Source organism: Phodopus roborovskii, unplaced genomic scaffold, assembly GCF_943737965.1.
Source record: "Phodopus roborovskii unplaced genomic scaffold, PHOROB, whole genome shotgun sequence".
NCBI lineage: Eukaryota > Metazoa > Chordata > Mammalia > Rodentia > Cricetidae > Phodopus > Phodopus roborovskii.
This window is the reverse complement of record NW_026126540.1, coordinates 36013457-36039304: the sequence shown is the minus strand read 5'-3', so window position 1 is coordinate 36039304 and position 25848 is coordinate 36013457. Positions and strand designations below refer to the sequence as shown.

The 25848-nt window shown below is 47.5% G+C and overlaps 1 protein-coding gene across 3 annotated transcripts in view; it reads right to left on the bottom strand.

Annotated features, from left to right (window-relative positions):
- The window catches only part of Kcnd3 (potassium voltage-gated channel subfamily D member 3), a 211516-nt gene extending 191271 nt beyond the window's left edge, over nucleotides 1-20245 (bottom strand). For 2 of the 3 annotated variants that reach the window (XM_051198927.1, XM_051198929.1), the window contains exons 1-2: nucleotides 20097-20245; nucleotides 12523-13700 (exon numbers count right to left, since the gene is read on the bottom strand). In XM_051198927.1, coding sequence (XP_051054884.1) covers nucleotides 12523-13628 — 1106 coding nt within the window. In that variant the 5' untranslated portion in view covers nucleotides 13629-13700; nucleotides 20097-20245. Of the gene's footprint in view, nucleotides 1-12522; nucleotides 13701-14622; nucleotides 14717-20096 lie in introns of all 3 variants that reach the window. The other variant, XM_051198928.1, reaches the window with a different exon arrangement.
- Between the last annotated feature and the right edge of the window lie 5603 nt (nucleotides 20246-25848).

Genomic DNA, 25848 nt, shown 5'->3' with positions numbered 1-25848 from the left:
GTTGCCCTTACATGGAGATATTCAGAAGTCAGGCACGGTGTAGGGGTGGGGACAGGGGAGTGGGCATGGAGCTTCCTAATCTCTCCCTAGTCTCTGCCCAAGCTCTGAGCATGCCAGTCCAGCTGCAGGAGAATTTAGTATTTACTGACACCACAACCATTATTCCCTTGAGACAAATTTCTGCTGAAGGAGAAGATGGGGCTGGAGGTAAAACCAAGGTAACTTCAGCTCAAAAGACAAGCACACAAGTTTTCTCTGATGCAGAAATCTTGGGAGAACTCCCAGCAGTCTTTGCAGGAAAAAAAAAGAGAGGGGGGCCAAAAGGAAGGGAATACAGAAACACCCTCGGCAACATTGTGTATTCCCCTTTTTCATCTCTCCAATGCAGGAATGGCACCTAAGAGAAAGAAAGGATGGTCCCATAGCCACACCGTGAAGCATGCCAAACAACAAGGCAACTTGGGACCAGAAATTCCCCAGAGAAGGAATCTTGCAAAGGTTATTAGAGAAGATATTTGTGTAGCACGCATATTTCCTCTTTCATACGTATTTGGGAGTAAGGGACAGTTTACAATAGTTTCAAAGTCCCCACCTCTGCCTTTGCTGCCTTCCCTCCTTTACCACCTGTTTGTCACCAGTGTCCATGTCTCTGTGAGCCCAGGCAAGCCTAATTCCCCCAGTGCTTATGCCCATTGGTGTGGTCTCCCTGCCCTTGGATATTTTCTTTGTTACACACCATCTCCATCTTCCCTCTCATAACTTTTGTACATGAAACCCGAGCTTTTTGGCCCTGCAATGGTGGGGAGTTGGGGGTGCTTATATCTTCCTCTCCTTTATACATGACAAAGCTAGGAAGGTGATTTTTTTCCACTTCTCAGGAAACACACTCCAGTTTCCCTCGGATAGAAGTGGCTAATGGCTGGCAAGGCAAGATTGGATGCTGTTCAGACCAGCACTAAGGGAATCCCACGCTCTCCACAGACAAGCAGTCAATGTTGAGTAGGCCTCAAGACTTTACTACAAGCCAGTTTGCAACAGTGAAACCTCTTTTCTAAGGCAGTTGGGAGGGTTAGATGAATCTAAACAACCTGTACTGAGCTTATGCCTAGGCCGTTGTTGAAGCTAAGCATCATCAGCTACTGTTGTTAAGGGTAATGGCAGTCTTCTCTCACAGTCAGGGTGAACCTATTTCTACTCATTCAGTCTTCAGCACAGATGGCAAACACTCCCTTCTCCACTGTTGAATTACGGCCCTAAAGAGGCCCAATCACAGCTCTTAAGTCATCGCTGCACCCTGAACACAGCCACTCTCCGACTCCTAACCAACTGCTGGGAAACCAGGAGCAGCTGCTGTCCCCTTTGCCCTCCCCCTGTCCTGTGACCTCTGAGGCTTCCCTATTCATCAAGGCTCCCCCTTCTCTTACTTCCCAGATTTATCCATTTCTGTATAGCTTTTACTTCAATGTTTCATTATCTTTTTATATATTTATTTATTACCAGTTCCTACTAGAATGTCAATTCCAAGGATTTTTCTGTTCTGTCCACAAATTCTTCCCCACTTTCTAGTATGGTGCACAGCAGTCTCCCTGTACATGTTAAATAAATGGCCCAATTAATGCATCTAATCCTTCCACCAGGGTCTTTCACGGTCTAGCTGAAATGCCATAGCCTTCATAGAGCCCTCATTAACATGTTACCTCAATTGTCCCCTTCCTCTGGTCTCACTCATGCTGCTTGCCTTGCTGAGGCCTCAAATACAGCTCTGTGAGCACAGGCATCTGTTATTGGACAGTGGGTCATTAGGAGGACCAGTGAACTCAAATGGCCCCAAAACACCTCAGTGTGGCTGCAGTGTGTGAGCTTGGACACAGTGGCATGGCCTTCTGATGTGCAGAGTAGGATCTAACACTCACCTCATAAATAAGGGGTTGGAGCCTTATTTCTCCTGTCCTTTAAAGCTCTTACTATGATTTGAGTTGTGTCTTGTTTGCTATGAGGTGTGTTAACTAAATAGTGAAAGCATCATGTTCCTTAACTGCTTTCTAAAGGCCCAGGTTAGGGTCATGTCGGAGGATGGGTCTAGTGACACAGAAGGTGCAGGTAACATCTTTTCCAAGGGGAAGAAGTAATCAAGTGGGAGTAAAAATGTCTCAAGTTCTTGAAACTTTGTCAAAGGATCTGAAACTGCAAAAGACCAGGAAAGTTTGGACCCCTCAGCATCAGCATCACCCTGAGCCCCACAGAGATGGTTCTTGGTCTGCCTGTGACCATTTCAATCCTATCTACTATCCACATGCCAACGTAAAGGCATATTTATTTATTTGCTATTGCAAAACCCATAAACAAAATTTTCTCCTGGTGGGTACTGTTATTTACTTATCATTGTAGGCCACTAAAAATAAAACCAATCTTCCCTTTAGTTATAGCAAAACGGTAGGAAAGTGAACTTCCGTAGGCCAGGAAGACAGACTAGACAGAATCTTTAGCAAAGTTATTTGCAAATGGTAATGTGTTCCTGATGGGACTGTTCACCCAAGTAAGACACCAGACAAAAAGAATTCCTCAAGTTTCCTTCATTGGCTCAGCCTTCGTTGTCCCTTCAATCGTCTTATCCAATTTTCTCACTTCAACCAACGATTTGAGAAAGTGCCTTCAGCCTTTGTTTTCCCTGCTGATTAGGAGCCATTTCCTATCCAGAGAACATCTGGAGTTACCCGCAAATATCACAGATCCAAAGCCAAGGTCATGGTCCTTCCCTTTTGAGCCCTCACCAACCTGTTACTTCTCTAGTACCTGCAGCTTCATGTTTTTCCTTAGCCATTCTAATGTCTAGAGTTCCCTTGGACTCCTCCTGGCTGCATTTCCATTCAAGTCCTCTAGTTCTGCTGTAGCTATCTCGGGTCTGGCCTTTATTATCTTGCATCTAAGAAATCTTCTATCATCCATGAACCAGATCTACTTTATCAATGTACCCAGAACAACTTTAGTGTCTCCTAATGCCTACTAAATGAACCCCTTGTCCCTCTCTTTCAGGTCCTCTGACTATCTAATGAACCTTGTGTTCCTACTCACTGTAAGCCATTTTCCTGTTTGTGTACCCTAAACATCAGCAAACAGCAGTTAAGCTTCCCGCACATCATGCCCTTTCATGATTTACTTGGGTCTCTCATTCCTACTTACTCTAATCCTACTTACCATTGTTAGTCTGGCTAAAATGTCATCTCTTCTGTGAGGTCAATCATTCATTCATCAGCAAATATTAAATATTTATTCTGCAATACACATGTCAGAGCTTTTCAGAATGTGACTCTCTTTCCTGTACACTCTTGTAAACATATTCACACCCCCTGCTATATAATAAACATCTCCTCTCTCAAAATTCTCCATCCAATTCAAATTAACAGCACTGGGGATTGAAGCATGGGCCTTGTACATACTAGGCAAGCACTGTACCTCTGAGATACATATCCAGCCTTCTCGTTTATTTTTATATATCCAGCATTCCCTGAGCTTTTACCTTGCAAATACTGGATATTCAATAATACTAATTGAATCAAATGAGATTTATTATATCTGTGGTTTTGATACTGGTTAGTTTAATTCTCCTAAGCTTCTCCCACTGCTAATGGACACATGTCCAGAGAGAAGTAAAAGTAAACTAATGATGCTTCTTAGAGGCTATAAGCCTATAATCATGGTTAGCTCTCCGCTATTCATGTCACTGGAAAAATAGCTTTAAAAAGGATCTTATACCAGAAGGGAAAATTGTTTTCTATCATCTTTTGACAGTATTGTATGATTTTTGAGCAGCTAGTTTTCATTTCTTCTGTTTGATCTATTGATATTTATGTTTATAATTGTTCCATAACTGGCTGGGAGACAGGGGTGGAAGGCAACGTGCAGAGCTATGCTGGTTGGAGGAACCCAATGGAGAATGTAACATTTGCTCCATACAACTTCAAAGGAAGGACCGTGGACCATCACAACAATGTCACAGACATTCAGAGTGCGGCAGCACGCCCTGAGGTATAACCATTTCTTTACAATTATGGCTAAAAGTAGAGACTCTTAGCCTCCTACAGTGCTCACCCATCTGACTGTGTAGCTGTTCAAAGAAGATGAAGTGCTACTGAAAGTGTGGTAAGGTTCCCGGGTAGAAGGAGGACCATGCTCCCACTTGGACTGGCGTTGCAAGGCACCTTGCTGTGCCACTGGGAGCCAAAGGATGCAAATCAAAGAAAAAGATATCTGCAATTTTGAATTGATAGCCAGTTAATGTAGAGGGAAAGGTCCCTTTTGCCACTTCGAAAGCAAACAGGCATTGCATGTGGCGATTCGGCAGCTGCATTAGTTGGTGAAAATTGATGCACATTTCATGTGTCAGAGAGCTGAATCCCAGAGAATGGAGCCAGCCTCCCAGAAAATGGTTCCTTTATATAGTTCCATCCATTTATTGTCTGATTGGACTTTCTGTATATTAAATTCAAGCTGTTCTGCCACTCATGGGTATTATGATGCGTTGGCGTGGTGGGAAATAATGAAGGTGATGGGATTTTACAGCATCACATTACAAAGGAGGCGTCCCCAGCCTCATCCATCTCTCCATCAACTAGCTTGCATGTGAGGTGGCACTTATATTAAAACGATTTTTTCTGATTCAGTTTAATGATATTCATTCAAGTCCTGGCACCCAGAATATGATTACACGAGTTAAATGCAATCTTCTTCCACTGAGTCATGGTCAGCCAAGGATGAGCTCTCTTCTCTCTACAGCCCTACTTTCTTCCCACACATCTATCATTTGTATAGGGCTGGTGTGGTCTGAGGAAATCAGGATGGACAGACAAGAAGCCAAACTCAACACAGAGCCAGTTGAATGGATGCCTCCAAACACAGGAGTAGCTCCTATCTCAAACAAATCTTTCTTAGAAGAAGTTGTTCTGAGGTTAATATTATGCTCTCTTTTCAAAGGAGGTTTCTGGGGCCAGACTTGTTAGTTCCCAGAAGAGAAACAGAAGCAGGGACTTAAACATCGCCAAAAGAAGAATCTTATAGAGTATTCTAGTGTCAGCTTCCTAGAAATAGCTAGTTGTATGGAGGCTCATGTGCCCAAAGAAGGTGGAAGGTTACTCTGCACCAGTCCTTGGCTCAGAACTCTTGGCCTTTGTGGAGTGTGGTCTGGAGCCTTGTTTGGCCCAGGACAAGCATTCCTTCCTGGGTGTGAGAAATGAATGCATTCAAGTAGCACATGATGGGCTCTTCCCTGGCAAGGAGCAGGGAGGACCCTATGCTTTTTGTTTACAGTATTTTAAGGCAGAATAATTGTGGTTCCTTGGGAAGAATCATGTTTGTGTTTACTGGTGTGTTTAAAGAGAGAAGCACAACAAAGTCAAGCAGAGAGAGGAGACTGACTTCCAGACATTCCAGAAGAGAGCTGTGTAATGAACACCAGTGAGGAAATCCTTTTCCAAAACTGCAGTGATCTGAATTGCCAGATCGGAAAGCAAAGGCATCGCAAGACTCCCAGTGTGAGGCACCTGAGTGGCTTAAGTGCCACCCGTGTGAGTTATCCTTTTTTTGCAGTACTGTCTCAGAGTGGCTTCTGTGTCAGAGTCAAGGCTGGTCCCTCATGATGGTGTAAGCACATGCCAGCTGATCACATACTCAGTACTCTTGCCTAGGTAGGAAAAGGGGAAATTTCCATCTAGTTTTCCACCCCTGCTGCCAGCCTGCACTACCCCTCTCTTAGATGTTGTGGCTACAAGTTGGCTCTCTAGGCCTGATGGTTCCCTGTCGATGTCTTAGCTGCCCTAGGCTTTGAGTTACCCTACAAGCCTCTTCTTGCCAAATGCTTCTCCCAAGGATGTGGAAGGTCTTCATGGCTAATCTCCTGCTGTGAACTTTCCAGCCTGCTTAATGGGGAAAAGGCTAGTGAATACTTCCTGAGAAGGCTTTCTGTTGTTTCTCCTTTTGGGGTGTGTGTGTGTGTGTGTGTGTGTGTGTGTGTGTGTGTGTGTGTGTGTGTGTTGGGGGTGTCTATTTGTTAGTGTATACAAGCATACAAGTAGATACCCCACCCATACATGTGTATAGAAGCCAGAGGTCAACCTTGGATGTCTTTCCTTGATCTCCTGCCACCTTTTTTGTTTGTTTGTTTAGTTTTTTGTAGACAGGTTTCTCTGTGTAGTCCCGGATGTCCAGGAACTCAGTAGACCAGACTCAGAGATCCACCTGCTTCTACCTGCTGAGTGCTGGGATTAAAGGTGTGTACCACAACAGTGGGGCTTCTACCTCTAACTTTTAAGATGGAGTTTCTCATCTGAAGTGTCTCAACCCAACTATGCTGTCTAATAAGTTTACAGGGACCTATCTGTCTTTACACTCCCCCTCACTCCAGTGCTGCGGCATTATGCGCCATGGTGCCTAGCTTTTAAGTAGGTTCTGGGGATCTGATCTCAAGCCCCCATGCTTGCACAGCAGACACTGGCATTGAGCTAGTGCTCCAGCCTTCTACCTCTAAATAGGCAAGGATCTTTCAGTTCCCTGGTCTCTGCTGCTCTCACCCATGAAGCCACCACCATCTCTTGTCTGGGTGATTGCCATGTTCCTTTATGTTAAGGGATCAAGAAGGCCTCTCGGATGTTGAACAGAGACCTGAAGGAATATGGACAGTATAGAGAAAAGTGTTCCAGTCAGAAGGAATAATATATGCAAAAGTCATCAGGTTGAAGGGTCTTCAATATACTATTCTTGGAATAGCAAGGGAATTCCTGATGGAATTTCTGCAGGAAGTAGGCAGGAGATCGGAAAGTTAATCTATTCAAGCACGCTGCTTGTGACCACCATGCTACCACCATGCCACCATGACTCTGAACAGGAAGACCCTCAAGAGTTTTAAGCCTCTGATCTGTCCCTAGGGGATCTGGCTGCTGAAGAGTAAGTCCACGCAGCACTCCCCACATGTCATACCATGTTCCATTCTTCTGTGTATCCTAATAGAATGTGCTTATTTATCTATTTACTGTATTGTCCTTTCTATTAGAATGAAAGCTTCACGAAATGGTTTCTTTACTATTGAATTATCATGCCAAGAACTTAATAAGTATTTGGGGAATAAATAGCTGAGTGAAGGGAATCACAATAGGTAGGAACTTACCTGTGGTTCACTTTTTGCTCCTCCCGGGCCTTGCAGTGTCTCAAGGTGATCATAGACAAGTAGCCAAATACTATTCAAGGCCTCATGGCAAACATTCTTTGCAGGAAGTCTTAGCCCTCCTAAGGCTGAAGCTTCATTCAGTGTTTGTCCTCCCTATCTGCTTGCCCACAAGACAGTATGAATGACATCTAAAGGGGCCTGTATTTGGTTTTCTTACAGGGCCAGAAGTGGTTTGTGAATGGGTAAGTTGAAGCTGGGGAATCCAAGGCACAAATCTGTTTAGTCAAGTAAATAGGGATGGAGGAGTACTATACTATCAAGCCCTGAGTTCACTGACAACATGTGCTTAAAGACTTCACAATCTTGAGAAGGGGGGATACACAAACAAGGTCAAAAAAATACGGCGGCAGCAGGGTAGAACACAAGTGCTATGATGGGAGGTGAGGGGTAATGACACCAGAACTGTGATGGGAGGCAAGAGGATCCCCAGATCTTCAACAGCAGGGAAGACTTCTTGGAGACTGTGGAGTTTTACATTTGGAAGGTGACTGATGCTCTGAGGAAGGGAGATTCACCTTGTTTGATTCATCTTGCAAATTGACATTGGATTGGAATGCAATTATAGTGCTTGTGTATTCTCAGAGTCTCTCCGGTGTACAGTAAGCATCCATAAACATTGAAGGAATGAGATTCCTTGTTGACATGTAAGTTGCATCCTCCCTTGGAAATTTCAAGTTAAGACAGGCCGACAAAGAGAAGGCCCGAAGGTCACTCATTCTCAGAGTGTAATGTAAACAGTCCTGTGGGCAGGGGTCCACCCATACAGATAGTATCTAGACTGAGGCATTGCTAATCCCTGTGAAAGTACAGACAGGACACTGAAAATTGAAGAGTTAATAAAAACACGTCTTGGACAAAGTTCATTTCTGGCACCAGGGACCCTGATCTCCTGAACTCTACCCCAAACTGCAGTGTTTCTCTCTCTACTTCCCTGCTGGAGTCTTCCTGCCTCCTGGGACCTCAAACAGGCTCCCTCCAGGATTAGGTTTTAAAGGAAAATGCAAATCACCTGGAGACTGCTTCACGCTTGGAAGAAGTAAAAAACAAAATCGATTCTGCTTTTGTTAAAATGATTTTTGGACACTGTCAAAAATGCTCTCATCCCAGAGCGCAGGGTGACAGACAGGCTGCTGATGACAATTATGTAACTGAGTCAACAGTGGCAGTGAGCCACCATGGAATGAGCAGAGGTTGCTCCATACCTTCCCCAACTTTTCCCAAGCCCAACTCCCCTCTGTAAGATGTCCAAGAACAGTCCACTCCAGATGTCCTGAAGACAGCCTCCTCCCCCATGATGGCCATTGTGGACACACACCCAAAGGCTCTCAACTTCTCTTATCCCCATGTCTTCATCTGAGCAGCTCCACGGACTTGCTCAGGTAGTCCATGTCATCCATAATGCTCAGCAAAGCCAAGCAAAATTAAGAAGGGAAATTTGCTTTGACAAAACTCACCTCATATAATACATTCCCAAACTAGTTATGTTGGTCTTATTTAATATTGGGAGTTCCACGTTATCCCTTTCCTCTGTTAACTGAGATAATTGGAGATTTGTTTTATTTATAGCATCAATTATGAACACGGAAATTAATCCTTGAATGCTGCATTTGGGAGCTCAACTGTCAAGGGAGCACAGGGAAGCCTGGGCACAGCTTAGGGGTCTTTCCTGCCGGCATAGGAGCCTGCCAAGGACAGACATCTTCAAGCCTGGGTGATAATTTGGGTTGTCATTTGTTCTTGTGTGCATAAAGTATTTTGAAATATTAAATAAATGGTGATAATTGGCTTCAGGAGATCCTTCCCTGGAGGACATCTACTAATACATGAGTGAGGTAGAGGGAAAATAGGCAGAGATGGCAACCAGAGCCTGGCAGAGCAAACACCTTTGCTTGTATTGGCTCCCAGCACGTTGGCTGGCACTGCTCTGAGAAGGAGCTGAAGAGAGTATCATTGATGAGAGATGGGAGCTCAGGGAGGAGTAGGGCAGGGAGAAGCCACAGACATGATAGGTATGTGTTGAGAGCTACTGGAAGCAACTGAACTACTGAAGCAATCAATGGTCCTTCATGCTTTCTGGTCACATGGGGCTCAAATTCAACATAGACTTAAAAAAAAAAAAAAGATGAACTTCCTTCAATGTTGGACAGGACTAAAACTAGCCAGTGAATGTGGTTTGGAGAGAAAGCATCCAGGAGAGAGGGAAAGCCTTCCAGGGTTGAGCCGGAAAGTCCCTAGTAAGGGCAAGAAGATCCATGTGGTCCTGTAGAGCATCTCAGTGGACAGATCAGTTACCCAGTCAAGTCTGCTCCCCTCTCTCCTGGAGCAGCAGAGCTGAGACAGAATATCCAGGGCTAGAGCTGCTGCAGGGATGCTGGCTCAAACCTTCAATTTGCCCTCAAAAAAGGGCAGATACATCTAGAAAAGCCTGAGAACAATATCTGGCCAAGCAAATGAAGAAGGTGCCCCATTTACACTGACCCCTCCATTAAAAAGCATTTTGCCATGCACCTGCTATGTATAGCTAAACAAACGAGCCTGGTAATGGTGCCAACTGCCAGCTCAGGTCAAAGTCAAAGTAGCTTGATCTAGCACCAAGATACAGTCTGTCACAGTGGAAGGAAGAAAAAAGAGACTGCTGTCTCATAACTTGTCTGCATAGAAGGAATAGAGGACTAAAGGTTTCTTTTCGAGCCCATTTGATTCTAGTCTCAGAAGCCTAGACATTTCAATGTACTGGGAATGGAGAAACAAGCCTGTTCATCATTGGGGGTGGAGTGAGGGGGTCCAGGGCCCACAGGGGAGCCTTGCCTGTCCTCAGTGTAGGGAGATTCTTTTCCTTCTTACATCCCTTCTCCTGCAGCCTGTCTGCACCCTGCACTACTTCCAAGAAAATAAATGTGAGACTAACATTGTCTGCCCCACCCCCTGATGCTAAACACTAAAAGAAATCAACCATTACCCCACAGTAAAAATGGTAGTAAAATCCCATGGTTAGTTCTGAAAACAGCCATTTATCTCTAATGCAGTTTTCTGGTCCATCTAGAAGTACATGTATGATTTGTAAAGCCTTTGTGTCCCCAGGACAGTGCCTGGCACATGATATTCACCAAACTGATGCTTTCTTGACTAGTAATGTGACTAGAAGAGAATATCACATCCAGAGGCTATCTAAAAGTAATAAGCCTGAAGGTTTGGTTTTTACTATGGGCCATGATGGAAGGAAACAGTGGGGCCTGGTGAAAGGAGAAAGAACATTGAAGGTATCTGGCATCTGGAAATCAGCTTTGTGACTATGGGATATTTACCGAACCCCTCTGAGCCTCACCCTCTGTATTTTTAAAGAGCACAGAACTTTTCCTACCTTGCAATGCTGCTGAGAGGACTTAAGATAATATATGCAAAGTGCTAAGCACACTGCTGACACACAGTAGACACCCAGATGCTATTATACTAATAATAAAAAGTAATGGGCAGGTGGCCAGTGACATTCCTATTGATCTCCAAAATGATCCCATTTTAACTCTGACACCCATAAATCTGCCTGGTATTTATTCCAATACAAATTCCTCCCGTTCTGTCATGAATCCCACCAGGAGGCAACTAAGGACACTGAGAAGTCGGGATCACATCAGGATCATGCTTGAGGGTTGGGATGAGGTACCTGGATTTCTTTAGGAAGGTGAAAGGTGGCCAGGGTCAGCGTAGAAGAGACAAATATGAAGCCAAATCCCCAGATCACTTTATCTCAAATATCCCATGGTGTCAAAAGCTTACATTGCCCATTTGATCCAAGAAAGATACAGTCCCAGAGTTAAACATTCCCTCTGGTGAGCAGTTGAGCAGTTAGCTATTTGGTGCACACATTTGTGCTTGTGTGTGTGTGTGTGTGTGTGTATGTGTGCTTGTGTATGTGTGCTTGTGTGTGTGTGCTTGTGTGTGTGTGTGTGTGTGTGTGTGTGTGTGTGTGTGTGTGATGTTGGGAAGAATGGCTGTATAGCTTTCTTTAGACAGAGGAAAAGAGAATGCCTGGATCAAACATGGCCTTCACAAATGGATGGTGACATCTCTTGTTCCTCTCTGCTCCTCTCTTGTGACAGAATGACAAATGTAATCACTTTAAAAGGTCCAGTCACCTGCTCAGTTGTTCCCAATAAACACATGCAGCACTATGGAATAACCTATACCACCACAATAAGGTTTCATCCAGGAAAAAAAATTGAATCACCAGGATGCCACCAACTGAATTGTCAAAGACCAAATAAAAAGCTTCATGAATTCTCCATCAGCAATATAATGCTTCCTTGTCTAAGCAAATCTAGACCCAGCATATGAATTGTGAAGGGATTTTTCATTAATCTCTTGGCTTCTGAAGGCTGAGATAGAACCCCTCTGAAATCTATGTCTCCATAAAGTTGCCTTTATTTGTTCTAATCCCATTAGGGTGAGATTTCATCTCTTCCCTGGGACCCCTTCCTCTGATGGAACACGTCACATCCCAGCAACAAACAGGTATTTGTGTAACTTCAGTGCAGTGGAGAACTCAAAGACCTGGAAGAGAAGGTCACCTGAGATGAGATCTCACTAAGCACTGGTCTCTCCCTCTGATGATACTGCTGCTTGTCTGACCACATGACCCATTGAGACTATTTCACAGGCACACAGGTAGACTGGGTCACTCTATCTCTGACTCCAGCTGATAAAACAAGCTTATTCCTCCGTTAGTGAGAAAAAAGAAACTGGTGCCTTGCTTCGCAGGAAACCCAAAATCAGGGTCAGTGAGTGAAATTCTAATCAGAGATACTGAACCCTCGAGTGTCTGTGGCAGCAGAAAAGAAAAAAGTGAGGCAAAAGAGAAAGCAGCTTGCGAATACACTACAAAGGGGAAATGCAGGAAGACCAGTGAAGGAAATCTGCATGTACAGACTGTACACCATTCACCCAACTTCTCCCAACCTCCTGCCCCACCACCCACCAGCTCTGTCTTCCTCCCCTTCATAGTCCTGAGAGGCACTCCACCGTGCCATCACACACACCACACTGCTTGTCTGGAGAAAAGACAGTGACTTAATTTCCCATGTTTTACAAAACACATGCCTCACCCAGCCCCAATAGAATCAATTCAGAGCAAGTCACCACCCACAAACAAATCACTAATTCTTTACTGACTATTCCACTTTCCTGGCTCTCATGACTTCAGAGAAGGGCTTTATCTCCAAACCTCCTCTCCTCAATCCTGATACGCCACCTAAAGCTTCATGACCAACCAACCCAACTTTACCCTATCTAGGCCAGTGGCACTGACTTACCCCAGTGTAGTCATGGTGACGATGGTGTACCAGAAAGATGCAGGGATGCTTGTGAACTTGCTGGCAGATGAGCCCTTCTCGGCATAAAACATCACAGTGGCAAAGATGATTATGGCCATGGTGAGGGAGAAGAGGAGAAAGCCCAGTTCCGAGGCACAGCTCTTCAGGGTGTACCCCAGGATCCGTAGACCCTGGGAGTGTCGGGAGAACTTGAAGATCCTGAAGACACGGAAGACCCGGAGCGTGACAAAGGCCCCGGACACATCCTCATTGTTGGTCATGACGAGGCCGATGTAATAGGGCATGATGGCCACCACATCGATGATGCTCATCACACTGCGAATGAAGCGGTATCGGCTGGGTGCTGCGAAGAGACGGAGGAGGTACTCCACCGTGAATATCATGACGCAGGCAGTGTCCAGGCAGAAGAAAGCCACTGAGTAGCGCTCTCCACATGGCAGCTCCTTGCTCCCGGGCACTGTGCCACATGGCACCGTCTCCACCACATTGGTGATGACCGAGACGGCAATGAAGAAACCAGTCACGTAGTAGAAGACCAGAGCCAGGGTGCTGGTGTGTGGGTTCTCGAAGGCCCGCCACATGGTTTGGCGGAAGCTAAGTGAGGGCATGGACTCCTGGTTGTTCTCAGAGTCATTATCATCCATGAGCCGCTCCGCGTTCTCCCGCTTGCGGTCTTTGTACTCCTCGTAGCAGCAGTCTCCAATGATCTCTGGGAGGATGCCATAGAAGGCCAGCTCATCATCGTAGGCAGAGATGCACTCATAGCGTGGGTAGTGTAGCTTCCCAGTGCGGTAGAAGTTGAGCACGCAGCGGAAAACTTCTGGGTCGCGGTCAAAGAAGTACTCCTTGGTGTCCTCATTGAAGAAGAACTCCTTCTCTGTGCTACCCAGCAGAGTATCGGGGTAGCGTTCCAGAGTGGTCCTCCAGGTCTGGAACCGTCGTCCACTCACGTTGAGGACAATAAGCTCATCTTGCCGCTTGTTCTTGTCAGCTGGAGCTAGGGGCATGGGGCAGTTGGCCACTGGCATCCATCCAATGGCTGCAGCCCGGGCAAAAGGCAGCCAGGCTGCCACTCCCGCCGCCATGGTGACTCCAGCTTTTGGGCTGGTAGCTGCTCAGACACTGTGCACACCAGTTTGGAGTTAGTTCAGTGACCCCTGGGGGACAGGAGAGATCAGAGACACGGCTGAGTCTACTTTGAATTTTGGAGGATAGGGACAAGGGGGAGGGTCATTGTGTGAAACAGCAAGTCTCCAAGGCAAATTAAACTGAAAGCACCCAAAGAGGCAACTATAATAGTGATGCAAGGACAGTACCTCTCAAGGGGCTGTGCAAAGGGCCAGTTCATCAGATGTTGCTGACTGGCTGACAAAGTGTCAAGGTCGGGGGGGGGGGGGGGAGTCCAGAAGTACTTGAGAAGGAAAGCCTCTAACAAGAAGATCTGGGAAGATGGGTAATAATTAGCTCTGAAAGGTTATGGGTGTTATTGCGAATTTAAATTGGGAGAGGGTAAATGAGTTCTCATTAAATGAATTTAAAAGTGGGATAAACATGCTAATTTTTATTTCAATCTTCATCCACCACGGTAATCAGGAATTGGGGTGCCAATGAAGGAGATCAAGTAAACACATCTTTTATATTTCTCCCTGGTGAGAAGGAGACTGGGACTGGGTTTAGAAAATTCTATCAAGGTGGGAGATCCCAGCAAGCCCAGAGTCTCGTGAAGTTCTACCCCTAGCTCCCATAGAGAAAGCTTTCTCTGGCAAATTGCAACTTACACTTGAGGATGCTTGGCCTGGAACCTTGCCCTAGGAACCTAATGTTCAATTGCAGCTTTCAGACACATGATGAACAGACAAGGGGAAGCTTGAGGTTGTACAGGGTCTCTCTCCCATCCAATGAAGAAATGCTTGGGTTCTTGGTCCACCTGACTTCCACATACTGTCCCTCTCCCACCCCAGAGCAAGCTGAGCCATGCTCACTGCCTTCCGTAACTCCTTCGCCTCCTGTCTCCATCTGCCTAGAACCCAGAGTTCCCCATTATATAACAATACACCATCCCATGCCAGGCTCTCTCACCTGTCCTCTGCTGCACCCTTCGGAACTTCTTCAGGGCTGGTCACCCTTGTCCCTTCACTCACAGCTTTCTGCACCACATTTCCCCATCACCTGCCTAGATGGAGGGAACAATGGCACAGAGAACTATATTTGGCTTTGAGAAGCAGATTTACCTTCCCAGATCTGGCTTTTTAAAGATGATAGTGAAATGACTCTGCAATCCCCAAATGTATACCATCTGTGGGAAGACATGTGGTGGCACAGAAACACACGTAACAGTGACGGGGAATTGTTTGGGGTTGGCACACTCAACTCCACTAATCCTAAACTGATCACACAGTGCAGAGCCAAATCTTAACTCAGTTATTTGGATTCTCTAGGACTCACTTGGTTTATTTCTGTATTGAAATAAATGAGGCAGAGGTGACTTTGGGAGTTTGATGAGCTGTTTGTTGGTCTGGTTTTGCTGCTGGGTGACTTACTACAGAGACCCGGGATGAACGTTGGCCTTCATCTCTCCAGGAATGCCCCTTCACCTGCTTCCTGACTCCCAGATATTTTTCTTTCCCTCCTGAGCTGCTACTACTGGACTTTTCTCCCTGGATGCCTCTGAAACAGAGAGACTCACACTATCTCCATTCAGAATGCTGCTCTTCACTTTCTGCCCATAGCATCCCTCATCCTGGGTCACTTACTCTGACCATGCTTTTTATACACTATTCCAAGGATTCCCAAATAATAAAACACCATGAAAGACTGGCTCCCTTGGCCCCTCCCATCCCCACTGGTATTCTTGTCTCACTCTTCTCCCCCTACTTCTAGATTCTTTCCATTATTTCCAAATTCAGTCTACTCAGAGTAATCTCCTTAGAGCAAGGTTCTAATTGTGCTTTACTCTGTAGCCTATGAAATAAAACCCTACCTCCTTGGCCTGGCATTCATCAAGGGACTCATCTTAACATATCAGCCAGGCAGTCTACACTCCTAGCATCCAACAACAAGAGCAGAGGCTGGCTCACAAACAAACCCTGGCTATCAGTCTCTGGAGTATATCCCCCATCCCTCCTCTTGCCCTGCTTACCAAAATCTTACCCATTCTTCTCCTTAGTGACCCTTTCTCTTCTCCCAAGGCTCTCCTTCCTTTAGGCTCTCTGCACTCTGCCTCTCTGCTCTAGCACCCACCATGCCAAGCTTAGATTACAGGTGCTTTACATCCCCTTCATTGACAGTGATGATATTAACAGTAATGAATGGACACGTACTCTATGCAAGGTATTTCAATGTCTCTGTGGCTATCTCATTCAATCCTCAAAGCAATCCCAGGCAGAAGAATCTATTGGGTCCATCATCTAAGGCCGACAGATACCTAGCAATCTCATAACCCTGAAGCACAGGTCAGGGATTTGACCTTGAATGGATTACTGAGCACTGACCATACCAGGTTCAGTACCTAATGCATCCATGAACTGTTTTTATCAAGCCACCGAAACAGTCCTTGCTCTGGGAGTAGAAACCACTGTGTCTTTCTAAATGATTGATTAGTCAGAACTCATTGGGAGTCACTCTAGGCAGCACACTCCCTGGGCCCCACAAAGATCTTTTAGGGCAAAGGCCATGTGACCTTAGCTTTCCATCAAGCCTGGCAAGTAGTGATAGTGCAAGCAGTGTTAGAGCAGGTTCTGGAGCCAAGACCATGATTTTACATGTGTTGCTTGCATTCTATCAGTTTAACTCTATGCCTTGCCACTGACCCCTGGGATTGTCAAGGGGGGGGGTCTTTCTCTAAACAATAGACTCTGAAGACAGAGTTGAATCAAAATCCTTAGAACTGAGTAGCTGTAGGTACAGTTATGTGTCCTTGAGAAGTTGATCTCTGCCTCAGTTCCCCCACCTACAAGTAAAGGGGGATTTTCATAAGTTCCTCTATTCCTTAAGGGTTGTTTAGATACTGCAGAAGAAAATGCGAATGACAATGATGTTTCCTAAAGGTGTCACTGCTTAAAGTCAGAAAAACAGGCATGGGCCTGATGAGCTCTTGATGACAGGAACTGAGAGAACAGAGGAGAGTGGAGGTCATTCGTCCATGACAGCAGGTAATCCATTCAGAAACACATTCAGCATCGTGTAGTTTAAGACATTCGCACTTACAAAGAACTATGTTTTCTCTGGGCCAGGATATGTCCCTGTCTTCTGCATATACTTAGCTAGGTTTTCAAGGGTCAAGGGCCTGAGAAAAGAACATGAGCTGAACACAAGTTATAGATAACTCCGATTCTGACTCAAACCATGTTTCCTGAGCATCGACAAAGCTCTGGGCAATATCCAAGGCACTTTTACATATCATATAACATTTAATTTATTTCCACAAAAATCCTATGATTTTTTTGCCTATTGGTGACAGGAAAAAAAAATGTCTAAACCTCAGAAGTTTCCTTCCAAGTCGTTAAGTCAATGTATATAGGGATGGACAGTTTCCAAACCAGACCATTGTCTGGCTCACTGTCAAATGGCTTCCCTGAATGAGGCACAGCCCTGTCCTGGTGCTCCCTTAAAAGAAGCAGGCAGTGGAAAGAACAGGCCCTGGGGACCTTTCAGTCTGTTTCAGTATTACCCCTAACTTGTGAAAGCAAGCCACTGTTAACTTTCTGGATCGCAGAATCCTCATCTGTGAAATGAAAGCTGAAAAAGAAGAGGATGGAGGGCCTTTTGATTCAAATGATTCTCCTGGATCCAGGACACAGACGCTATATCTCCTCTCTCTCTGAGACTGCCTTACGATGGCTGCCCATGCAGAGCGGGAAGTAGAGCATCTGGGTTGGTTGCTGTGGGGATGCAATTAGCCTGAGCCTCATCTCAGCAGAGAGAGTTCTGGGAATTCCTGATGAGGCTGGTGCCCAGAACAGGACACACAACCTGCATCACTTGGAACCCAAGGCAATCCAATGCCTAGTCTACTCACAGACACAACCCTCCACACCCTCCTAGGAAGCAAAGAGGGCTAAGCCTCAGCCCTTTGGTGGCCCCTAACACCCTCCTTTATCAAAGAGATGGGCAGGGGCAGGGGTTCAAATGGCGAAGATTAAGAGATTGCTGAATCAGGAAGTACATTGGAGAACCTTGTTATCCAGATACATGGCTCCGAAAGGACAAGTCTCCCAATACTCTCCTGGGATTCTGGAGTCTTAATACTAGCTGTCTGCCTCTGCAAGCTGATTCCATCCCCTCACCCTCTTTACTGAGTCAACTCTTCTTTTCCAAGGCCATGAGTAATGCACAAACTTTTTTCTGATGGATAATTGAAAGCTCAGAGAAAGGCAACACTAATTCCCTCCCTATCTAGCCTAAAGTCTCTTGTCCCAAGAGTGAACTTTTACCCTGCACAATAATCCAGAACAATCTTTCTCAAGAAGGTCATGCAAGTACCAGACTGTCTCCAGAGACTCAGAACCCATCCTTCAGGTGGAAAGTGCCAAGAAAATAGCAATGACCCTGTTGCCACTTTCTGTGTGCATATGCATGTGCATATACTTGGTCATATATTGTACTCTCCTGAGTTTGGAAGAGGACCATCACCCCACCAGGCATCATGCCCAAGTCCACACAAACCACATCCACATACAACCCTGCAGGAATGAATTGGCTCAAGCAGGACTTCTGCAGGCTGTCGATGTGACACTCGCCCCTAACAGTGACAGTGCCTCTTGGAGCTGGCCTGTGTATGAACCCTGCAACAGGCACTACAGTGCGGCCCCATTTTCAGCCAATGGCACCGCACACACCTCCCATGCCATGGTTTTACTAGGACGTGAATGCCTTACAAATGAAAACTCTGAAGCTATTTTTGTTTGTGGCAAAAGAGTTTGATTCAGCAGTGGGGTAAGGCAGGGATGAAGGAGGGAGAGAGATTAAAACCAGGTAAACTCAAAAATGACAATCGAGAAAAATCCTGGCAAAGGAAACCACTTCTCTTGCTTTAAAAAATCAGCTGCACTGTTAAGCAGCTTCTATTTTGGAGGCAGAAGATCAAAAGGGGGAAGACCTCCCGTCGGTGGGTCGTGGGGTTTGATATCTCACCTGAGCACAGACACAAAGCTGCAAAAATGTCACACCACCAAGATCTGCCCTTCAGTGACCTCAAACAGTAGAGAGTCTCCAGAAACTAGAGCTGTTCTGGGGGACCATTTCACTCTCCCAGGGAATCTGTCCTGTGTCAGTGGAATTTTGTTAAACAGGTATGAAATGGGTAGGGGAACCAAGCTGGAGATCCTTGGGGGACAGGCCTGGGACACACAGATTGATCGACTTCTCTACAGTGCCACTCCTAGGATGGCCAGCGCAGTTTCCCGAACTCTTTTTCTCCAGCCTCAACAGCAAAAGGGAACAGCTGTTAATCCTTCTTCCTCTGGAATCTTGTAGCGTTCAAGAAGCAACACACAAAAAAGTATAAACACATCAACTCCTCTTGGTGGGCCAGTGTGTGTGTGTGTGTGTGTGTGTGTGTGTGTGTGTGTGTGTGTGTGTTCACATGGGGAAATGTACACATGCTTTGCATTAAATGTACGCTCAGGAATGTATGCCCCCTTTCCTGAGATAAACATTCAGGTTCCCTTGAAGTAACACTAAATAATGCATCGATTCAAGCATCACCTACATTCATGTATGACCACCCTGTAAAACCTGATTACCGATTGCACTGTGCCTATCGCCCGGTGAAAGTTCTGATCCTCCCTCAAATGCATGGAGACTCCTCTTTGCCTTGATATCAGGTCTGGAACCTCAGCCTGTTGCTGACTTGTCAAGGCTGCCCGGAAAGAAAGGAGAACATCGTGGGCTGAATCAAATGCCAGCACTAAGCAAGTGAAGGAATTTAGTTGATGCTAGGTAACTTCTCTGCCCACCCCCAGTGTAAACACCGTGTAAAGCAAGAGAGTCTTTGAAACCCCTTCCGCGGGGTTGCTCAGAACACTTAAGAGACCTTTCTTAGGTTGCATGGGGTGGAAGATGTGACAAGCAGGACCAGCTGGACCGGCCCCCAACCTCTGGCAGACGCGCCACAGGCTCGCTGGGCTGGAGAACTTTGCGAAGCGCCCCAAAAGGCTCCCAGCTCCCACTCTCAGCCATTTCTCTCCTCGGCTCACAAAGAGCAGGGACGGAGCAAACCGTCGCCACCTGCAGCCAGATCCCGGGGCGCTGCTTCTGGCACCCAGCAAGGGAAGGCAGGCCGATGAATGGCACGAGGGCAGAGGTTCACACCCCCACCCCCAAACCTCTCAGCGCCTAGGTGCCCAGAGGTGGCTCCACCGCGGAGGGAGCCGACGCCCCCAGGCCTGATCCCCCACGGCCCCGGCCCCACCCCCAATCCTTCCGGCGCCCCAGCGCCCACCCACCCGACCGCGGGAGTGGGAGGGTGCCGCGTGGGTAGCCGGAGCAACAGGCGTGGGAGCAGCGCTCCTCGCACTCGCTGGCTCCGGAAGGCTCGGTCGCTTCCCTCTTACCTTCGCCGAAGCCAGCCCCAGGCCCCGCGCCCCGCGCGCGCGAGGAAGCTGCGGCCGGGGGCCGCCGAGGCGCAGAGCGCCCAGCAGCGCGGGGAAGCGCCCAGCAGCCGCCGCTCGGGCGGCTCCTCCTCGCCGGCGAAGTCTCGCTCGTCCCTCCCTCACTCGGTCGGTTCGTGCGTCGGTCCGTCCGGGGGGCCGTCCCTCCCCCGCTGTCGCCGCCGCCACCACCGCTCCAGCCCCGGCTCGGCAGCGCGTCCCCTCCCCGCCGCTGCCGCTCCGCTCTCGGGCTCGTGAGCTCCGGTTCGCTCGTTCCCTGCCCCCGCCGCTGCCGCTGCCGCTGCCGCGCGGAGCGGAGCCGGGCCGGCCACGGGGCTGCCTCTCCCGAGGTCCCTCTCCCGAGGAGGCGGTGGGGGCGCGGCGCGGGCGGGGCGGAGAGGAGAGTCCGGGGGAGGTAGCGAGGCTGCGCCCTCCGCTCCCCGCCGATCCCCCGCGGGCCGAGCGGCCCCAGGCCCGGCCCGAGAGCGCAGAGCCGCCAGGCAGCGGAGGGAGCAGAGGAGGAGGACCCGGGAGCCTCGCCGCGGGAGGGTGCCCAGGGCGAGGGCGTGCGAGGGGGAGTGACTCTGCGCGAGGGTGTGTGTGTGTGTGTGTGTGTGTGTGTGTGTGTGTGTGTAGAGGGGCGCGCGCGTGAGTGGGGGGGTGTAGCGGGAGGGGGCGGGGAGACTAGGCAGAGCCTGGTGCGTCTCCCCAGGAGAGTGTAGGAATCCTAGGGTGTGCCTGGAGGTGGTGGTGGAGTGTGCCCACGCGGGTGTGAGCGCGTGTGCCGGGGAGGGTGGACATGGGGCGAGAGTGGCAAGGTGAGCTCGGCATGGGAGTGGGGGAGGAGCCGGGCGTGCAGCGTGATCCTGACTTTGGGGGCGTGTGTGGCTAGGGACTTGGGAAGAGGTGGCAGGGAGCGCCGGCGTGTGTGCGTGTGGGGTGTGTACACTTAACAGGGTGTCGGTTTCCCATTCACTGTCCACGCGGCAGAGCAACTCTTCTCCTTGATCACCTAGCGAGGCATGCAAGCTTCCAGGCTGTAGTGTCTGTCACCTGCATGTGCCGAAGCTGGATAGGTCTCAGAGGGGTCAAACTGCCTTTACCTTCATGTAAGAGTCACTGTCGTACAGGAGTGAGAGGTCATGCCCAGATAGTTAGTATTTGCTCCAATCCTCCACCACGGGTGTCCAGAATTAAGACTGAGGATTTGGGGATGTGAACTTTCGCTTCCCTATCTTTCCAGTGCGGGCCCAGGCCTTCGGACATTTCCAGAATCCCAAAGATCCCTATTGCTTAGTACTTCGACCCAGGATGGGGAATGAGAGATTGACGGGTGTCCAAGGGCCGTAGTGTCCAGTCAGGAATCTCATGGTCACCGAGATGGCACGTGTAGAGCGCAGCCCCAGCTGGTGAGCCAAATGGTCGCTGCCGGCTTTCCCTGTGTCTCCGCCTGGGTGTTGGGAATCCCGGGCCTGGAGATCGCAAAGCATGCAGCTTCGTTCCTCTGCAGGGACCGGAACGCTTTGGCTTTAGAGATCGCAGTTCTGAAGTGTGGAGAGGTGTATGCTGAGACACAAATGGATAGAAATTCGAAATGTGCGGTGAGGGTAAGGATGTACTTGGCAGGGCATGTCTTTAACTGTGGCTGGATAAAGACTTTCTGAGTCCAGAATAGGGTTTCTGGCTTGTGGCAAACTGAGCCCTCTCCAGAAGTACAAGGTGAGTAGTTTTTGAAGTCTCAGCTACTCTGGGCCTCTGATGGCTTGGAGCTTTTATAGGCTCACTTAGTCTAACCAAAGCTTCCTTAAGTAAGTCAGTCTGAAAGGTGCACAATTGGCCCTTCAAGAGGTGGGCGTGGACCCCATTAGCATTCCAGCAGTCCTAGAACCCTGTGGGATTTGCATACTAATTTGCATACGGTAATAATGATTAACAACACTGCCACTCCCTGGCCAACTCAGGAAGAAATCAGGGAAGGCCCTGGCAGGGATTCTCCCTCTCACCTCTCTTTAGGGAAGTTTTTGATGTTGGATTTTGCTTTGTTTTGTTTTTAATTAATTGTTTAAATAGTTGTAACCTCCGTTGCTGTGACCCCTGGGAGAAGATACCCTTTCTCTGAGTGGTCTGGTCCCAATAGGGACACTTTCCATCTCCTATTCAACTTGGGGCAGTAGAAATTCAAAATTTTATCTCTGCCTAGGTTAGGATTTCCTATACATTTTTGTTGTTGTTCTGCAGTGTGAAGGTAGTTCAGGGATCAAGTCTCCCAGACTAGCAGGGAACTAATAGTTGCCTGGGAACATCAGTAGACTCTTGGAGTGGTCTGTTAATGAGAGGACTTGTGGCCTCTGGGGCTTTGTGAGCCCTACTTGATGCCAGGACACCGTGCTCCACCCACTCCGATCCTGTATCTCAGATGCTCATTCCTGGGAGTCTAAGTGAAAAGTCTGTGAACTGCTCTCTTGTCTCCTAACTGAAGAAAAGTAAGGGAGACTTGAATTTCTAGTTCAGGCCAGTGTGGGTTTTGTTGACAGACATAAGGAAAATGGAACAAGGGAAAGGAGAAAGGAGGTACCTGGATTCAAGAGAAACATCGTCCAGGAGACACTGGGTACCCACCCTCCTCCATCCCTTCCTGAAATCTCTCCAGCCTTGGAGAGCTCCTTCCCCCCTCTGCCTCTGGCCCAGCCTGGCCGGGATTTTTCATTTGCTTTTCCCCCATGACACGGCCGCTTTTCCTTTAACTCTCGGCTTCTATTTAAAAAGCTAATTTGGGAGCTTGTCGATGCTCCCAATTCAGACATTTTAAATAGGAACTGAAAGTCAGGAGCTGCCAGGGCACTAGGTTCCTCCTCTCACCACCGGCATGGCACTGCTGAAGTGTTAGCTCAGTGACTCTGGCCCCTGTGTGTGTGTGTGTGTGTGTGTGTGTGTGTGTGTGTGTGTGTGTGTGCGCGCGTGTGTGTGTGCCCTGCAAGTACAGTGTGTATTTCAGATTATCTTTTCTATTTAAAGACAACGTTCCTATAGAAAACCCAGTGTGTGTGTGTGCGTGCATGCGTGCGTGCATCTGTGTCCTTCTCAAGCTGTGCACACAGGAGGATTCTTTACTAGTTCCAAGGCTCTGGCCGATATTTGCAGAACTTGTCACCGTGTGGACTGTGAGAGGAAGGAGCAGCACAGCTCAAAGTCGGCTTCCTCTTTGCTGACATACCAGGCTGTTGTTGTCCGTGCGTGCAGCGCTTTGTACTCAAGCTTGGTCTTTGAAGCTTGCCTGAGCTTCCTGAAGGGTCACTCTCACGCCTCTTTTTTGTGGCTGTCCTACTTCAGTTGTTTGTCCCATGCTGGGCCAGCACTTTGGAGTTGGGACTCTTCTGGGGCTTGCAAACTTTAGAGTGCCATGTGCCTTCAAGGGGGGAACCAGACTTTGAGGTCAGAATGATTAGGTTTGGACCTGCCTCTGCTGTTACCTAGCTGTGGGACCCTAGGGAACATGCTTAGCCTCTCTGTGCCTTTTTTTTTTTTCTCTATTCTAAAATGCCCAATGATAAAATTGTGGCACTTCAGTAACTATCATAGATAACATACTTAAAACAATGCACGAAATTTGGCCAGTTGGTGGTTGTTCAAAATAGGAAGTACAGAGAAATCTGTCTAGGGAAGAAGTTATAACTGCCAGATTGTGTGCATACATGCGGGTGCTCGTGTACATACATTAAGTCAATATGCACGTGACAATACAAAGTCAGGCCACAGCCAGCTATGTCAAATTCACCTCATTGGGAGCTGAGTCCCTAATCTCCATTAGAGAATAAAAGGAACAGAGGCAAAGTTGCAGGGACAGGGATGACAAAGAGGCTTGCCAGGCCCATGTCCTAGAGGCCAGTTTTATGCAGGAGGAGTGAGTTCCAAGACCTGTTTGTTCACAGGCTCCTGCCTCCCTGCTTTACCCATCCTTCTATCTCCACCTCTCCCAAGACGGGATGGTAAGCACACACCACTGCACTTGGATTTTGATGTGGGCATTAGAAATTAAATTCAGGTCCTCATGCTTGCGTGGCAAGCACTTTACTGACCGAGTTGTTCCCAGCTCCAGGTTTCTCCTCCTGCACATTTCCAGGATGGTTTATTACTCTTCCTTGGTTCTCTGTCTCCCCTTTTCCAGGGAGCAGTTATACAGACTTGTGGTTTAAGTTGATTCTCATGTTGAGGACCCTTTCCTGAGCTCTCTCTGGCTCCTAGCTACCAGCTCTCTCCATTCTTGACCACCTCATCGCTGCGACATCTCACTACCCTCTCTTGGACTGTCTCCATCATGTCATCTCTCCTACTTCCAACCCTAACTGACGTCTACTTACACTCTTCTTGGACCTTCTACTTACACTGCCTTTCTGATGGTGTCTTGTCCTATCACATCTGCAAGCCTTTGTACATGCTGTCCCATCTTCAGAAATGGGTCATCATTACTTTCTGTTTGTTCCCACATTGTGGGAAGATGTGAACAAGCATTTATTCAGTCCAGCTATGGGACTTATGACCAATCAAAGATTGATTCCACTCAAGTGTAGTTGGCAAACCAGTGAGTTTACTGGCATGGGTAACTCAAAGGAGCTGATTATCAGGAAGTCTAACCCAGCTTAGGTGACGACTCAGGTGCACTGCATCCCTGGAGTTCCTTGCCCAACTTGCAGCCAGCTCTACCAGACAGCTTCCTCTCCCAGCAATGTTTGTGACTCTCGAAAATTTCCTGAACCTCTAAGTTCATTAGCTTTCTTATTCTTATGAGTCTCTCTTTTCCTTCCAGGAGAGAATGTTGGTCTCAATTCTGAGGGAGTAGCTACAGAACACTCTTTTCATAGCAGACTTCCACTCTACCTCAAACCTTAAATACTCAGCACAAAGTTCACATACTAAGTTTTGGTGAAATCCTTCCTGTCTCCCAGATGAATTATTTCCCCCTTTGGGAGTTCTACAGTCCTTCCTGTATATCCCAAACACGGTTCTTTCTACATGTGTAGGTTTAGTTGTCTGCACATGTATGTCTATTTCTAGCCTTTGTATGGTGTAAGGCAAGGACTATGTTTCAGGCAACTGAATTCTGGCACTTGGGAGATGTTCAATGCATCTAGATTATGGTTTATTCTAACAGTAACTGCTGTGGTTCCCTTGATTATGAGTGACAGAATATGTGACAAATTTGCCATCTGGTCAGTCTCCAAGTCTCTTTCTGATAGATCCCAAGCATGAACATGAGGACATAATGGGGGTGGGCAGAAGAAAAGGACAAGGGTTTTCAATTTAGGCTGATCCTAGATGAAAGGAGCCCCATAGTACTCCTAGGGAAAGGCTACAACATGGGATTCAGCTAGGTCTGCCTGTGCACACCAAGCCAGTGCTCAAACAGATTGGTTTGTAGGGGACTCCTTTCTACCCTGGCAAGATGTGAATCATATCCTCAGAACATTGCCTCTTTGGGAATAACCAGGACACAGTCAATTGTAATGTCTCTGTTTATTTGCAGCTGTGACCATAAAGGCAATCATGGCTTAAAGATACCAAGACCAATGGATGCTGAATTTGAAGTATAAGCTTTTGTGTGAACCATATCAACAAATCCAGGAGAGTGGAGGCTTAGTGGGGAGAGCAGTCTCTGGATAGACCTGGTTTCAAAGTTTGACTCTGTCATTAACTGGCCATTTCACTTTTCTGGTATTTA